The sequence below is a fragment of the Apis florea genome, unplaced genomic scaffold (genome assembly GCF_048593485.1).
Source record: "Apis florea isolate Af1SG1 unplaced genomic scaffold, ASM4859348v1 contig_2350_pilon, whole genome shotgun sequence".
In the NCBI taxonomy this organism is placed as follows: domain Eukaryota; kingdom Metazoa; phylum Arthropoda; class Insecta; order Hymenoptera; family Apidae; genus Apis; species Apis florea.
Window position 1 is genome coordinate 1,186,540 of NW_028256565.1, and position 14,671 is coordinate 1,201,210.

The 14,671-nt window shown below is 23.3% G+C and overlaps 5 protein-coding genes across 7 annotated transcripts; 3 read left to right on the top strand and 2 right to left on the bottom strand.

The window, feature by feature from the left end:
• Window positions 1–1,861: 1,861 nt before the first annotated feature.
• On the bottom strand, window positions 1,862–5,318 carry Tango14 (transport and golgi organization 14). Its single transcript, XM_012490764.3, has 4 exons — window positions 4,829–5,318; window positions 3,371–3,490; window positions 3,037–3,286; window positions 1,862–2,949 (listed from the first exon to the last, which is right to left on the bottom strand). The coding sequence occupies exons 1-4, from the start codon at window positions 5,121–5,123 to the stop codon at window positions 2,859–2,861; spliced, it is 756 nt and encodes a 251-aa protein (XP_012346218.1). The 5' UTR covers window positions 5,124–5,318; the 3' UTR covers window positions 1,862–2,858.
• On the top strand, window positions 4,899–7,449 carry Gar1 (Gar1 ribonucleoprotein). 3 transcript variants are annotated; one of them, XM_086904312.1, is made up of 4 exons: window positions 4,899–5,325; window positions 6,527–6,654; window positions 6,727–6,967; window positions 7,055–7,449. In XM_086904312.1, exons 2-4 carry the CDS (start codon window positions 6,545–6,547, stop codon window positions 7,301–7,303), a joined length of 600 nt encoding a protein of 199 aa, XP_086760438.1. In that variant the 5' UTR covers window positions 4,899–5,325; window positions 6,527–6,544; the 3' UTR covers window positions 7,304–7,449. The 3 variants fall into 3 exon arrangements, with proteins under 3 accessions (XP_086760438.1, XP_086760437.1, XP_086760439.1); XM_086904311.1 differs by having other exon boundaries at window positions 5,316–5,538; XM_086904313.1 differs by lacking the exon at window positions 4,899–5,325 and adding an exon at window positions 6,283–6,431.
• On the bottom strand, window positions 7,343–9,984 carry Larp7 (La related protein 7). The gene is made up of 5 exons (XM_086904309.1): window positions 9,461–9,984; window positions 9,043–9,389; window positions 8,002–8,982; window positions 7,767–7,911; window positions 7,343–7,707 (listed from the first exon to the last, which is right to left on the bottom strand). Exons 1-5 carry the CDS (start codon window positions 9,708–9,710, stop codon window positions 7,556–7,558), a joined length of 1,875 nt encoding a protein of 624 aa, XP_086760435.1. The 5' UTR covers window positions 9,711–9,984; the 3' UTR covers window positions 7,343–7,555.
• A 278-nt stretch (window positions 9,985–10,262) lies between these two features.
• On the top strand, window positions 10,263–12,296 carry Rpt3 (26S proteasome regulatory subunit Rpt3). Its single transcript, XM_012490831.3, has 6 exons — window positions 10,263–10,441; window positions 10,608–10,700; window positions 10,823–11,156; window positions 11,232–11,435; window positions 11,532–11,796; window positions 11,874–12,296. Exons 1-6 carry the CDS (start codon window positions 10,409–10,411, stop codon window positions 12,190–12,192), a joined length of 1,248 nt encoding a protein of 415 aa, XP_012346285.1. The 5' UTR covers window positions 10,263–10,408; the 3' UTR covers window positions 12,193–12,296.
• An 80-nt stretch (window positions 12,297–12,376) lies between these two features.
• Window positions 12,377–14,456, top strand: LOC100867538 (alpha- and gamma-adaptin-binding protein p34). Its single transcript, XM_003696495.4, has 6 exons — window positions 12,377–12,933; window positions 13,070–13,239; window positions 13,307–13,421; window positions 13,497–13,652; window positions 13,778–13,894; window positions 13,957–14,456. Exons 1-6 carry the CDS (start codon window positions 12,870–12,872, stop codon window positions 14,127–14,129), a joined length of 795 nt encoding a protein of 264 aa, XP_003696543.1. The 5' UTR covers window positions 12,377–12,869; the 3' UTR covers window positions 14,130–14,456.
• Window positions 14,457–14,671: the final 215 nt, after the last annotated feature.

Here is a 14,671-nt window from a genome sequence, read left to right on the forward strand (position 1 = left end):
CAAATTAGTAGATTTCTAAAACGTTCGCCTTCAATTTTTTTTTAATAGTATTTTCGTTATAATTTAACTTATCTCTCGCCGATAATGTTGTCACTGATAAAGATCCAAATTGCAATATGTATTATTGTGAAAAGAATGTATTATAGAAGATTTGAATAAAAATTTGTGCAAATACGTCACGCGCAAAAGATTATTTATTTTTCATCGTTAACTATTTTGATTATTGCCATTTTTAATGAGATTTTAATGCAATATCCAGAAGATATCTTTTTACAGATATCATTGAATCTTGATTCGCGCTTCCTATTAATTCTTTAAATACTTTTATTATCCATTTTTTCAAATAAATATATAATTACAAGAAAGATTTATCATTATTAGAATCTAAGAAATTACTTTTATTTAAAAAAAAAAATCGAGACAAAAATTACAAATAAAAATTAATTTTTCATCGATTCTCTCTCTCTCTCTCTCTATATATATATATATATATATTTTATTCAACGTTCTTGTCAGAGAAATATTAAATACAAAGTTTGTAATTGTAATTTAAACAGACAAAAAAAAGAACATAATGTAATATGTAATAATTTAAGGAACAAAATATTACAGTTTGCAAATATTATTACAGAAAAAAAACAGTTCGTCTATCTCTGTGTTTTTACTTGTGGGATTGAACCTTTCCCATGAATCGGGGATAAAGTGCAACAGGTAGAGACACTTGTTTTCCAATGGAATCTGGGTCACTTGTTTTCGTGAAATAATCGCGACACAGGTGTGAATACATATTTCGTTCTTACTCGACATATCTTATATGTATAATTAAATATTCCTTAAACCAGATGCGAAAATGGTAAAGGCATGTTTCTAGAAATTAACTAATGTAATACTCCATTCCCAAAACACATGTTGAAATACTTGTTGCACATCTTCTGTAATATCGATTCTTTTTCCACTTCCGGTTAAGAAAAACTTAATATTTAAACGAATGCGTACGAAATCTCGATAAAAGAAATAACGATCTATTCGATGGGAATAATATTGAATTTTTATGATATATTATATTATATTTAACATAGGAAAAAAATAAAAATTTATTTACTTTGATTAATCAGAATTTGATTAATGATTAAGCAATAAAATATTAAATTTTAACGATTTAAATCTTAATTCTTAATAATAACGTGATATTCGCGTATATAAAACGATAATTTTATTCTTGATACGTTCTTTCTTGTTGTATTCTCCTTTATTTGCCTCCCACTCACGCAGGTGTATAACGTATATAAGTACAATATAGCACGCTTTATCTTGAGAAATGTTTGTTTCCTTGCTCGTCTACAACCATTGTGTGGCTTTGTGTGCACAAAAAAGCTGAACTGACATCTCTAGAGGTATATAATGTCAAACCTACGAATCGGCAAAGAATGTCGCAAACTGTTCGTTGAAAATCGTTATATTTATGAACGTCGATGAACGCGAACCATAAAAGTTAATCAACATTTTTTTTCCAAGTTCTCAATTGTTAAGAAATAATTTTTGAGCGTTGTTCAATTTGATCGAAAAGATTTATAGAAATTAAATATATAGGAGAATCGAGTGAAAAGTATTAAGAAGAAATTATAATTTTGAATGTTTTATCGATCAATTTTATAATTTAATAGAATCTGTATCTGTGATGATTACAAAGTTATTCGTTTAAAGTATTTGAAAAAGTAAAAATCATTGATAATTAAGTAATTATCAAATAGTAATTATCAATCGTATCATTGATTTTAAAGATATACTTTCTGGTTTTAATAAATAAAATTTATGAGCTGTAAGAAATGAGCTGTAAGGTTTGTCAAATAATCAAGACACATTTGTGAAAAAACGAATATAATATATTTTAGGAATTTAATTCCATAATAGGCAATTTTTCACGAGAACAATACCACAGATAAAAGTAAAAGTCTTATCGACGTTTTATCAAAATATCTACGTGATATATGCACGTGATCATTTTATTTTTTTCAATAAACTATTATATATGTACAATGGAATGTTATCGATTTTAATAAATGACATGCAATTACCAAAATTTTAATTTTATACAGTGATTGGTATAAGTATATTTAATTATAAAATTATAAATATTTATGATCTTTCTTTTTTACAAAACACAAGAATAGTGATATTAATTAAAACTTTAAAAAATGTACTAAACAATAATGTTACTAAAACATTATCTTAGATATACATATAAGTTTATTTGTACTTGAGTTTAAATTAATATACTTTTCTCTTTGACATTTTATTATTTATGGAACTTCTATTAATTTTCTTCATATTTAAAATTATTTTTTAAATAGCATATTAAAATATTATCATATTAAAATTAAATCAGTATATTAAAATTAAATCAATTAATAAGGCTGTTAATTATGAAAAAAATCGCACTGAAATATCACATTTTTAATATTTTTTTTTCTTTTTCTATGATATTATTTTATGGCAGGACAATTATTATATTTCACATAATTAAAAATACAATTAAAATATTTCACTTTTGCAACTTTTTGTGGAATCTTCTCTTTGATCCATGAAAATCTTTTCAAATTGAGTTATCTAAATTTTTATTTATCGATATACGTTAAAATCGGCTCATAAAACAAGATTTGCGCTACATATGTAGCCATTATAAGTTTATTTAGCACACAATCACTTATAAAATAGTATCTGTAAATTATTGTAAGTTCAGTCTTTGTAAAAAATCTCCTCAAAAGCTACTTTTTGCTTCATCCATCTGTTTTTTTGTTTTTGGATACATTAACCATATTTTTGCTTTATTTAAATGAAAAAAACAACAAAATTTCCAGTTATTTTCCGTATCGTTGTTCGCTTTTACTATATTTTTCCAACAGATATATAAAATCCTTTGCAGATAAACTAATGTGTAAAGGTAACATGCTGAAATAAAAAAATAAAATTATTAAATATTAAATATAAAAATATTGAAGTTTTCACAATAACTATAAATGATCATGAAATACCTACTAAAATTCTGTTATTCGTGTTTGCCACGGTAAAACACCATACGTGGAACAAACACGGCCATAAATTATTCCTAAATCAGGATCCGGCATTTTTCGTGAATTTAATTTTTCATCGAGTAATTCGATATTTATTTCCTCCGGCTTAATTGTTCCTGTGATTACAGCTTCAGCTAATGTTTTTGTCAAGGATACTATTTCTTTTTTTCCATCTAGAGAAGACAATAAAAATATCCGCATTTTCGATTTAGAATCTATAAATTAAAAAAAAAAAAAATCATTTAGAAAATTTATAATATATCGTGAATTATGAAACTTTATTCTTGTAAAAAATGCACCAGTTATTCCATTTTGAGAGAATCCTATATTTGATTTACTCCAATTGATATACTCCATTAAATCAGGTTGTCTTTTTGCAAGTTCATATTTTAATAAATTTTCGTTTCGGACTAGAAAACCTGTAACAACAAAATAAATATAATTTATATTTAGATATATAATAATTATAAACACAATATCATATCAAAAATCATATAATTAAATAAAAAAATTTTGATTAAATAAAAAAATTTATATTTTTCGATTTAATAGTCGTATAATATTTTATAAAGATTAATGAATTTTTTCTATTATAATCTTTCTTTCATTAATTTAACAATAAATCAATAATAAAAATACATATTTTTTTAGTATATGTTTAAAATAAATTATATCCTCATATAATATTATACGTACATTAGATACGTCTTCAAAATGATAAAATATTTTTGTGCAAATTAATATTGTGCTATTATTTTAAATATAATTTTAAATATGTACAAAATTAACTTAATTAATATATTTTACAAAAATTCACTTTTATGAAATTCAAAATATTTATTTTTACGAAATATTTATAATTTATGAAAAAATATTGTTATGATTTAATTTTTTTTAATAATAATTTAATATAATAATAATAATAATAGAATCAATAGTTTATGATATGTTTTATGATATATATATAATTAATAGAATATTATTTTTTATAAATATATATATATTTATAAAAAAATAATATTTTTATAAGAACACAACTGTTTATGAAAATAAATATATTATTAAAATAATTACTTTATAACAAAGTTATAACAAAATTTTATAAAAATGTTACATCATTACTATTATAAAATAAGACATAAATCTTATAATAATTATTTTTTTAAATATTAAATTTGAAATTGTAATAAATTATATTTAAAAAATTGAAAATATTTACAAACAAAAAAATTTATGCCAAGAAAACTAAGTAATAGAATTGTTTCGATTTTGAGGTTAGAATAAATAATGTACGAGATAAATATGTACAAAAATATTATTAATATTAAAATATGCCAACTATTTATATAATCATTGTTAAAGAATTATAAATCTAATTAAATTGAAATATGTTAATTTATTAAAACTTAAAATTAGGTAAGTTTAAAGTAAAATATAAATCATGAAGTATACTAAATTTATTGAAACATTTTTTTATATAATCTTTGTCGCTAAATAATAATATAATTAACAATACTTTTTATTTTGTTTACATTTACATTTTTTTGAAATCAATATAAAAATATTGATTTTAAATAGATCTTAAAAAATTGATATATTTCTCTCTTGGCATTATATCTACTTATAAATGTATTTAAAATTCATTTCGATTATATTTTTTTAATAAATTCATATTAAAACAAAATAGCAACAAAAATTAAATATATAAAATAAAAGAATACAATCATAGAAAACTAATAAACAAAAATGAACGTTACCACTGATGTCAAAGAAACTGATGTAAGATATACCAAGGGTATAACACCATCTAATAATTCGTATACAATCGAAAATAGTGTCCTCCTTCGCGCCGAAAATGATCACTATATGTCTTGGTAGCTTTGTCATCCTGCTCGCGGCACGCGTCAGTATTTCGATTTCTGTCCTTAAATTTTCACCGTACCATATTTCGATAAACTTACGATGAAGAATCATACAGCAATTATAAAACGCGGCAAATAAGTCACATGAAAAGTGGATTAGTATTAGTAACATGCGAAATACCGTGAACATTATACCGTCCAGTGACCGTCCGGTCTATAGAACATAATCACGCGGAACTAGTTGATAAAAGGTTTTCAAAACTACCCGGGGAACGTCACGAGGAGGTTCATACACTTAATTACTGATCCGTCTAGCAGACGGTCACCTCACGTGCACCTGCTTATGCCGGATAACATACGCACTCTTCTGTCGACAAGAAACACTAAATACAGTATGTCGGCCGCTAAATTATATGTCTATTTCACGTGATCTAGTTATTTTACATGTTATTTCCTATTATTGTATAATAGTTGTATAATATATATATAATAATATAATTTTAGATAATTGAAAATAATTTATTTTTTATCTAAATAATACTAAAAGTAAAAATTGATAATATATGATTAACTTTTTATGCTAGTAACAATATACAAAAAATGAGGTTATTTAATTATTTAATAAGTTTTCGATATTAATGATGATTGTTTAGATAATTCATAGTCAGAAGAATCGATGAAAATAAAATATATTTGATATTAATTATTTATTAATTTTTAAATTAATGTGATATACATTGTAATTATACAAAGACAGAAAGAATGATAAAAATAAACTAATTAGTAGTATTTTTAATAAATTATAATTATAAAAAAACTAATGACAAAACTTTAATTTGTTAATAAATATTTGCTTTAATTGAAATATATGTGCACAGCAATTATTTTTAATTTTTAGGTTATGTTTAATTTCAATCACTAGTACTGATTATTCATTTTCTAAATATAATGTACATTATCATAAAAATTATTTTATTTTAAAAAATGTTTGAAATGTATTCATATAAATTGAAAATATTAAATTCAAATTTGAATTTTAAATTATAGAATTAATTTTAAATTACATTTATAATTTTATAAAAAAAAAATAACGATGTTGGTATTTGTGTATTTCATAGCATCATTGCAATTTAAAATTTTCAAAACACTGGCCTATAAATCATATAATAATTTATTCTTTGCATTTGTATTCGTAACTATTTTAGCACAAAAAACTTTCTTCGACTTTTTTAAGATCATTGGAATCTACTCCCTTTTTTAATATTTTTCATTATTTATACATCAAAACAAAAATAATAAAAGAAGTTTCGTTCAAATTCTTATATTTACTGTAAACTTTACGTTAAGATAAAACTTCCGGTTGTAGTAGCGATGTTGCTATATTCAACATAGTTATGATTATACATCATTTTATATCAATGTTTGAATAACAACGAGTTTAAATATCTAGGGATATTATATAGGAATATTTTCATTTCGTTAATTTCAACTTTCATAGGTTAAGCACGTGGTTTTAGTTTACGTGGTTTTAGTTTACACAATCTTATAATACTTATCTTTAAATTAAAAAGAAATTCAATGTCATTTTTTTAGTAATTGCAACATAAAAAAATGTCATTCCGAGGTCGTGGAGGTGGATTTGGAAGAGGTGGAGGATTTCGTAGTGGAAGAGGTGGAGGAGGATTTCGAGGAGGACGCAGTAATGATAAGAATGGAAGAGGGTAATTATTAATTTTCATTAAACTAACTATTAAATATAATATTTAACTATAATTCTAATTTATATATTATAGATTTGATCAAGGACCACCAGAACATGTAACTCCATTAGGTCATTTCACATGGACAGTTCAAGATGATTTAGTAGCTAAAGTAGATATAGAACAAGTACCTTTTTTTAATGCTCCAATTTATACAGAAAACAAACAACAAATTGGAAAAATAGATGAAATATTTGGCAATATTAGAGATTATTATGTATCTATAAAACTATCAGAAAATATAAAAGCATCCAGTTTTCAAAAAGACACACAGGTATATTTTATTTTTACATACATAAATTGAAATTATTCATTTTATTGATTATTATCATATTATACTATATACTATGTTTTATTATAGCTGTTTATAGATCCAGCAAAGTTATTACCTTTACAAAGATTTTTACCTAAACCTCCTGGATCAGTTCAAAAGAGAGGAGGTGGAGGTGGACGAGGAATGAAAAAAGGAAGTGGAGGACATAGTGGTGGCCGAGGAGGAGGTAGACCATCCTTTGGGCGTGGTGGTTTTGGAAAAGGAGGTGGTGGTTTTAAAGGGCGTGGAGGAGGAGGAGGAGGATTTGGTAGAAATCGTGGAAAAGGAAAATGGTAGAAAATTGAAAACTACAATAGATTTTTATGCAAAGACACATTTAGTGATAAGAATTTCTTAATTTTATTAAAAAGACTAAAATGTAGATAACATTTGAGATACAAATGAAAAAGCAATGAAAACAATATATGATTTATTTACACCAATATTTTGTTAAATATTATTTATCATTTCTATTTTCATAGTTAATAATAGTAAATCATACATATTATATACATTGAATATATTTAACAGAAAAAATATTTTCTAAATTTATACTTCATCAAATTTGATATGCTTTCCAAGTTCTTTTTCTGCTTTCTTTAATAATTTATTTCTTCCTCTTTGTTTAACTTTAACTTTTTTACTCAATTTTTCTTCTCTATCGCGCAAGATTTTATCCCAATATATTTTTTCTTCATCACCTACAAAAAAAAAATTTTCTATTAAATTATGTTTCTGTTAAAAAAAAATATCTGCTTACCTTCTAATATTGTTATATGTTTTTCTTCACCAAATTTTTGTGTAAATGTCTGTGCTGCTTCAGCTGTTTCACATCTTACATAAATAAAACAAGAACCATCTTCAACATCTATATATTTTATAGAATTATTATTTTTTAATTCCATCTGTAAAAAAATATAAAATATATAAAAGATTATTTATTTATATTTTATTTTTTTATGCTCATATTATATTTTTATAAATATATTATATACCTTTAAACTTTTTGAATCTGTACATGGTTTATCCATTTCAATTTTGACTATAACTCCTGGTATGAACGAAAAACGACATGCAGTTATATTTGATTTATTCCCTTTCTCTTTTTCATCATTTTCTTCTCTTTCAGATTTATTTTTTTCATAATTTGACCATTGATATCTTGTTTTTCTTAAATGTTGTTTAAGTTGCTTCATTTTACTTCTCTGTAATTCTAAATATTTATTTCTAAGATATTTCCAATTTTTTTTAGCCATCACTTGTAATCCTATGCTATAATTAAAATCTTCCATTTTATTTCGCTTTTTTCGCTTTTTTCTTTTTTTCTTTTTTTCATTTTCATTTTCTTCAATATTTGCATTAGTACTCTGATCAATTACCATTTGTTCATTTTCATCACAATTGTCTAATATTTGTTTTTCAATTGTAGATACGTTTTTAAATTTATTTAATTTTCTTGGTAAATCTTCTAAAGAAACATCACTTTGTTTTTCATTATTTGATATGTCTTCTAAAGAACCATTATTTTGTTTCCCATCATTTAATGTACCTTCTAAAAAAGCATTATTTTGTTTCTGATCATTTAATTCCATTTCTTTGTTGTATACATCATTAGAATATTTGGGTTTTTTCTTTTTATTTTTTATCAATTCATTATTTATTTGTTTTTCTTTTTCAATTGTTTGCCCAATATCAGTATTCGTATGTTTTCTTTTTTTTGCTTTTTTTTTATTGTTATTTTCATTACTTTCTAAAATATCATTAGTGTTTATATTTTCCTGTTTTTTAATATTTTTATCCATTTCAATATCTTGTAGTTTTTCATTATCAATAACATTTTCAGTGCACTCATTTTTTTCATATAATTTTGTTTGATTTGATTTTATTTTTTTCTCTGTATCATCAAATGTAGTAATACTTAAAAGTTCATCAGGAGTTGTATGAGATGGTAAAAGACAGCCTTTTTTTTCAAATGCCTAAAATATTATTAATTATAATATAAAATTCATTCTATAATAAATTTATATTTCACTTACCTTCAAACATTTTTTAGCACTTTGAGGTATATCAAACTCTACAAATGCAAAACCTTTTATCTTTTTATTATTTTTAAATCTTGGAATAGAAATATATACAACTTGACCATATTGAGAAAATATTGAACTTAAAGTTTCATGATCTGAATCTGGAGGTAAATTTTGTACGTAAACTGTACATTCATCTATATTTTCTCTTGATATTATTGGTGTTATACGTCGAATCTTTGTTCCATCTTCAGATAAAGATAACATTTTAGATGTTTCTACAGCTTTAGCTATTCTATTTGAATCAGTAGTTAATTCTTTTATTCGATTAAAACTTAGAAAAACATTTAAATCAATATCTGAAATATTTTTTAAAATAGATTTTTAAAATATTACATAATATTTTTTATAATAATTTTACAAATCTTACATGGATCCTCTTTAAGTAAGTTACTTAAAAATCTATCTTTACTTAGATTTGCATCACTGAAATAAAATTCCATTTGTTTGAGTATGGCAGCGTGCAATGCCTTTTTTCTAAGTCTAGGTTTTCCTCTGGAAATGTTTGTAACCTTGTTAACTGTTTTTAAACGCGAATCTTCTATTGATTTTTGTACTTGTGGTACAGGAATTCTTTCTGAATCTAGTTCTATATCAGATTGTTGTTCTTCCATCACCATTGTTATTAATAAATTTATAAAAGTAATTTTGAACAACTACGTATAATTTTTTCTGCCACCAACTATCTACAAATTCATTTTTAACATATAAATTTCAATCTTTGTTAAACAATTTTTTAAATATATTTTTTGAAATTAAAATATAATAATTAAAATAATAGTTTTTTTAATATACTACAAGAAACGTTCTACGCAAAATAATAAAATTTTTTATACACAATCCGAATTGTTAATGTTTCCCGGTCGAGAAACCTCGTAAACATAGAGCCTGAAACTATATAAATTGTAGTTAGATTATCCAATGAAATAATGTTTATATAAAATTATTTTTAAAAGTATTTTAGAATTATAAATTTATAGGGAATTTATTTCATTACTTTAAGAATCAAAATTTCATGTTCTAACATTTTAATTATTCACACAATAATTAAAAAATATATATATATATATTCGTAAAAAATAAATTGATATATACAATTCGAAATAGATTTTTTAATAAAAGTTTAAATATTTATATAATTATAATTTTATATATTTCAAAAAAATGTTTTTATTAAGTTTGTTTCTTTAGTTGATTAAGTAGTTAATGGTAGCCACCTTTGATGTGTATAATCATTGAACTGAACTGCTGAAGAAATTCAAGTCATTCACTAATTCGTATGTTTAGCTGCGGTTAATTGTTAAGATTATATTAAATAATGGATGATATGGGTATTATTCTACCCGATAAGGTATCTAATATATGCATTTTTATTCATATTTTCTGTTCTAAAATTAAAGAAAAGAATGATTGAAAATTATATTTAAATTTAAAATTATATAACCTCAATTTTTATTCAGTTTAATTTGTTTGTTTAATTATTTATTAATAAATTTTTTAAATTCTTTTTAATTAAGGATGTTGGAGAAATGGAATGCAAACCTGTAATTGGACATTATACAGGTGCTGGTGATGAATTGGATGTTGAAGATCTTTATACCAAGTATAAGGTAAAAAAATTTGATGTTGGTAAAAAAAATGGTAAAAAAATTAACAAAAAAATATATTTTTATATATTATTAATTTACAAAAATATATAATTGATATATAATAAAAATTTTGTATTTTATAGAAATTACAAAGAATGTTAGAATTTCTTGAAGTTCAAGAAGAATACATTAAAGATGAGCAACGTAATCTGAAAAAAGAATACTTGCATGCTCAAGAAGAAGTAAAACGCATACAAAGTGTACCTTTAGTTATTGGACAATTCTTAGAAGCTGTAGACCAAAATACTGGTATTGTAGGTTCTACTACAGGCTCAAATTATTATGTACGGATTTTATCTACAATTGACAGAGAATTATTAAAACCATCTGCTAGTGTAGCTCTACATAAACATAGTAATGCTTTAGTAGATGTTTTACCACCAGAAGCTGATTCAAGTATTTCAATGTTGCAAGCAGGTATTTAGTTTAAATCATAATAAATTATTGTTTGATAGAACAAAACATTATTTTACATATTTTTGTATTTTTAAGATGAAAAACCTGATATTCAATATAGCGATATTGGTGGCATGGATATGCAAAAACAAGAGATTAGAGAGGCAGTAGAACTACCTTTAACTCATTTTGAGTTATATAAGCAAATTGGAATTGACCCACCAAGGGGTGTGTTAATGTATGGTCCCCCTGGATGTGGTAAAACCATGCTTGCAAAAGCTGTAGCTAGACATACTACTGGTATATATAATATTTTTAATATCATATATTTTAAGGGTATCTGACTAAACGGTATACTTAACTTCTTATAACTTAGTACAATTAATATTCTTTTAGCTGCATTTATTCGCGTAGTAGGATCAGAATTTGTACAGAAATATTTAGGTGAAGGTCCAAGAATGGTGAGAGATGTCTTCCGTTTAGCTAAGGAAAATTCACCAGCTATAATTTTTGTTGATGAAATCGATGCTATAGCTACAAAAAGATTTGATGCTCAGACTGGTGCTGATCGTGAAGTGCAACGTATTCTTTTAGAATTGCTTAATCAAATGGATGGTTTTGATCAAACTACTAATGTTAAAGTTATAATGGCAACGAATAGGTAAAATTTTTATTTTTATTTCTATTTTTGAATATGTAAAAACTAATTTAAATAAAATAATTTATATATATTTTTAGAGCTGATACATTAGATCCTGCATTATTACGTCCTGGCAGATTAGATAGAAAAATTGAATTTCCTTTGCCTGATCGCCGTCAAAAACGTTTAATTTTTTCAACAATTACTGCAAAAATGAATTTGAGTGAAGAAGTAGATCTTGAAGATTATGTTGCGCGACCAGATAGAATTTCTGGCGCTGATATTAATGCAATTTGTCAAGAAGCAGGAATGCATGCCGTTCGTGAGAATCGATACATAGTCTTAGCAAAAGATTTTGAGAAGGGTTATAAGAATAATATTAAAAAGGATGAATCTGAACATGAATTCTACAAATAATCAGCAAGAAACTGTGTTATTATGTGTCACATTTTATGACCATATATGTATTTGCAAATTTATGTATTGCTATAAATCTAATAATCAATATATGTTTATACAAATTTGTCTTATCAATTTATATATTTTTATATTATATATATATATACTATATTATTATATATTTAATTTTTAAAAATTATCTACAAATGAGTATTTGAAAATTTATAGATAATAATGATATAAAATTTTATCGCGTGTAATTGATCTATTTAAAATTATAAAATATCAGTTTTAAGTAACATATTAATTTTAAATTAATTCTCTATATTTTGAAATTTATCAAAACAATATTACATGAAAATTTATCGAAATATTACATGAGATTAATAGAATTATTCTAGTTCTTTTAATGATCAAATAATGACAGTTCTGATGGTCTATCACGAAATGTTATGAATTGCAATTTTATCGATGTTTAATATAATTCAATTGATTTATTTTCAAATATAGTGACAGATATCGCTATATATCACATAAAAGTAATTTATTTTATCTATTCACTATCATATTTTTATGTCAATTGATATTAAGATCGTAATCATAACCTAAATATCAAATAATAAATAGTATCTTTTAAATTTTAAAATATTCTTCTTATAATTTTAATAGTATTATAAAATATTATTAAATTAATAATGAATCTACCACGAATATTAATAATAAGCACAGAAAAAGGAAAAGCTAACGAAATTGCTATAAGTAAGTTGAAATTTGAATATCTTTCGTATTTAATATTAATTTGACAAGTTTAATAAATTAATTTTTTTAAAATAAAAGTATGCCTGAGAATTATTTTGTAATGATTTCTTATTTTTATATGTTATATATTTTATAGATATAGGAGGAGAAAAATTATCTAACCAAGATCATTTTGATTACTATTTATGGAATATTCAAAATAAATATTACAAAACACAGGTATTGATATGTGTTATAGAAAATTCTTCTCAAGATATTTCAATCAATGATGTGGAAGCATTGATTATACATCATGATCCACAGACAGTAAGATATTTAAATTTTAAACAGAATCTTTGACAGAGCAAATGAATTTTAGTTTTGATTTTTTTAGGAAAATGCAGATCAGAATTTAAAGGAATGGTCATCTTTGATTACTTCTTTAGCAGAAGTAGAAGTGTTATTGTTTTCTTGTAATTTTATAATAGATACTGTTATTAGAAACAAAGGTATATAAAAATAATAATCGACATATAAATATTATTAAATAATGAAATATTAAACATGTGTTTATAATATTTTAGTGATAAAATGGTGTCTACAAAATAGATTTGAGTTAATTGAATTAAATAGACCTGATATAGATGCTTCAGAAGCTGATTCAGAAAATAACAAATATGGTATTGAGAGAATTATTGAAGCTTTACATGCTCATATGTGGCCAAATATGACACTTAAAGGTTTTCAATAAAAATTTGAATCATAAATGTTTAAATTAAATTAATTAGATTAAAAAGTGTTATTTCATGAATATAAATACTTATTTATTAATTATAAATATTTACAATTTATATTAATTTTATAGGAAAACCATCAGATATGGAAGAGCGAAATCCTGACATGAATAAAGTTGAAGAACAATTTGGGAAAATTGAATTAAATCAAGATTCTACAGAAACATTGCCAATAGAAAATATGTTAGGTCAGTTGAACAAAAATTTATCATAAATTTTTGTTTCAATATATATACATTATTTGTTTCAGATGGAATTATGGGTGAAGAAAATACAGATTTTGGAGAACTGTTTAGTCAATTAAGGGCTATGAAAGAACATGCAGCATTATTGCCAACTAATCAAAGACGTATAGCAGCTGAACAATTAGTCACTGCTTTTTGGAAAGCAATGGGTGGTGATCCATCAGAAATGGAAGATTAATCTACATATTTATTTTATAATGCATATAAATTCATATTAGAAACATTCTATCTTAGTATTTCTATTTGGATTTGATATGTTAATTTTCAAGAACAAAAGCAAAAATATTGTTAGATAATTATAAAATCTTAAAAATTGCTTAAATAAAAAATAAACATAAAATTGAAAATTATAATAAAATAAAAATTAACGTAAAATTATAATTAAATAAAAATTAACATAAAATTAGATAATAAAATTAAAGTTATAATATTGCATGTGTATAAAATATACAGTTAATTATAATGTATGTTTTGTAGTAAAATTCATCAAATTTATTATTTTAAATGATCTCTTTTATGAATATATTCTTATTCTAGAAGCTTTTGTATAATTTCATGATAGATGTAATATTAAGTAGAATATAAAAATATATTTATATATGCGTGTATATTAAATATTAATGTAAACTTTTTATTTGTAAGCGTAAATCTATACAAAAATTTGATATTATAGAATTAATCGTAAATTCAGTCAGAATTATTTTTAAAATATTTTTTTGG

Bases quoted from the DNA above. Each gene is read 5' to 3' on its own strand.
- Larp7 (XM_086904309.1), bottom strand. From the start codon at position 9,710: ATGGTGATGGAAGAACAACAATCTGATATAGAACTAGATTCAGAAAGA. The intron at 9,390-9,460 runs GTAAGATTTGTA...AAAATATTTCAG, and splicing joins CTTACTTAAAGAGGATCCAT to ATATTGATTTAAATGTTTTT. The intron at 7,708-7,766 runs GTAAGCAGATAT...TTTTTTTTGTAG, and splicing joins ACATATAACAATATTAGAAG to GTGATGAAGAAAAAATATAT.
- Rpt3 (XM_012490831.3), top strand. From the start codon at position 10,409: ATGGATGATATGGGTATTATTCTACCCGATAAG. The intron at 11,157-11,231 runs GTATTTAGTTTA...TGTATTTTTAAG, and splicing joins TATTTCAATGTTGCAAGCAG to ATGAAAAACCTGATATTCAA. The intron at 11,797-11,873 runs GTAAAATTTTTA...ATATATTTTTAG, and splicing joins GTTATAATGGCAACGAATAG to AGCTGATACATTAGATCCTG.
- Tango14 (XM_012490764.3), bottom strand. From the start codon at position 5,123: ATGTTCACGGTATTTCGCATGTTACTAATACTAATCCACTTTTCATGT. The intron at 3,287-3,370 runs GTGCATTTTTTA...TTTAATTTATAG, and splicing joins CTCTCAAAATGGAATAACTG to ATTCTAAATCGAAAATGCGG. The intron at 2,950-3,036 runs GTAGGTATTTCA...TTTTTATTTCAG, and splicing joins ACACGAATAACAGAATTTTA to CATGTTACCTTTACACATTA.
- LOC100867538 (XM_003696495.4), top strand. From the start codon at position 12,870: ATGAATCTACCACGAATATTAATAATAAGCACAGAAAAAGGAAAAGCT. The intron at 12,934-13,069 runs GTAAGTTGAAAT...TATATTTTATAG, and splicing joins AGCTAACGAAATTGCTATAA to ATATAGGAGGAGAAAAATTA. The intron at 13,653-13,777 runs GTTTTCAATAAA...TTAATTTTATAG, and splicing joins GCCAAATATGACACTTAAAG to GAAAACCATCAGATATGGAA.
- Gar1 (XM_086904312.1), top strand. From the start codon at position 6,545: ATGTCATTCCGAGGTCGTGGAGGTGGATTTGGAAGAGGTGGAGGATTT. The intron at 6,655-6,726 runs GTAATTATTAAT...TATATATTATAG, and splicing joins AATGATAAGAATGGAAGAGG to ATTTGATCAAGGACCACCAG. The intron at 6,968-7,054 runs GTATATTTTATT...GTTTTATTATAG, and splicing joins GTTTTCAAAAAGACACACAG to CTGTTTATAGATCCAGCAAA.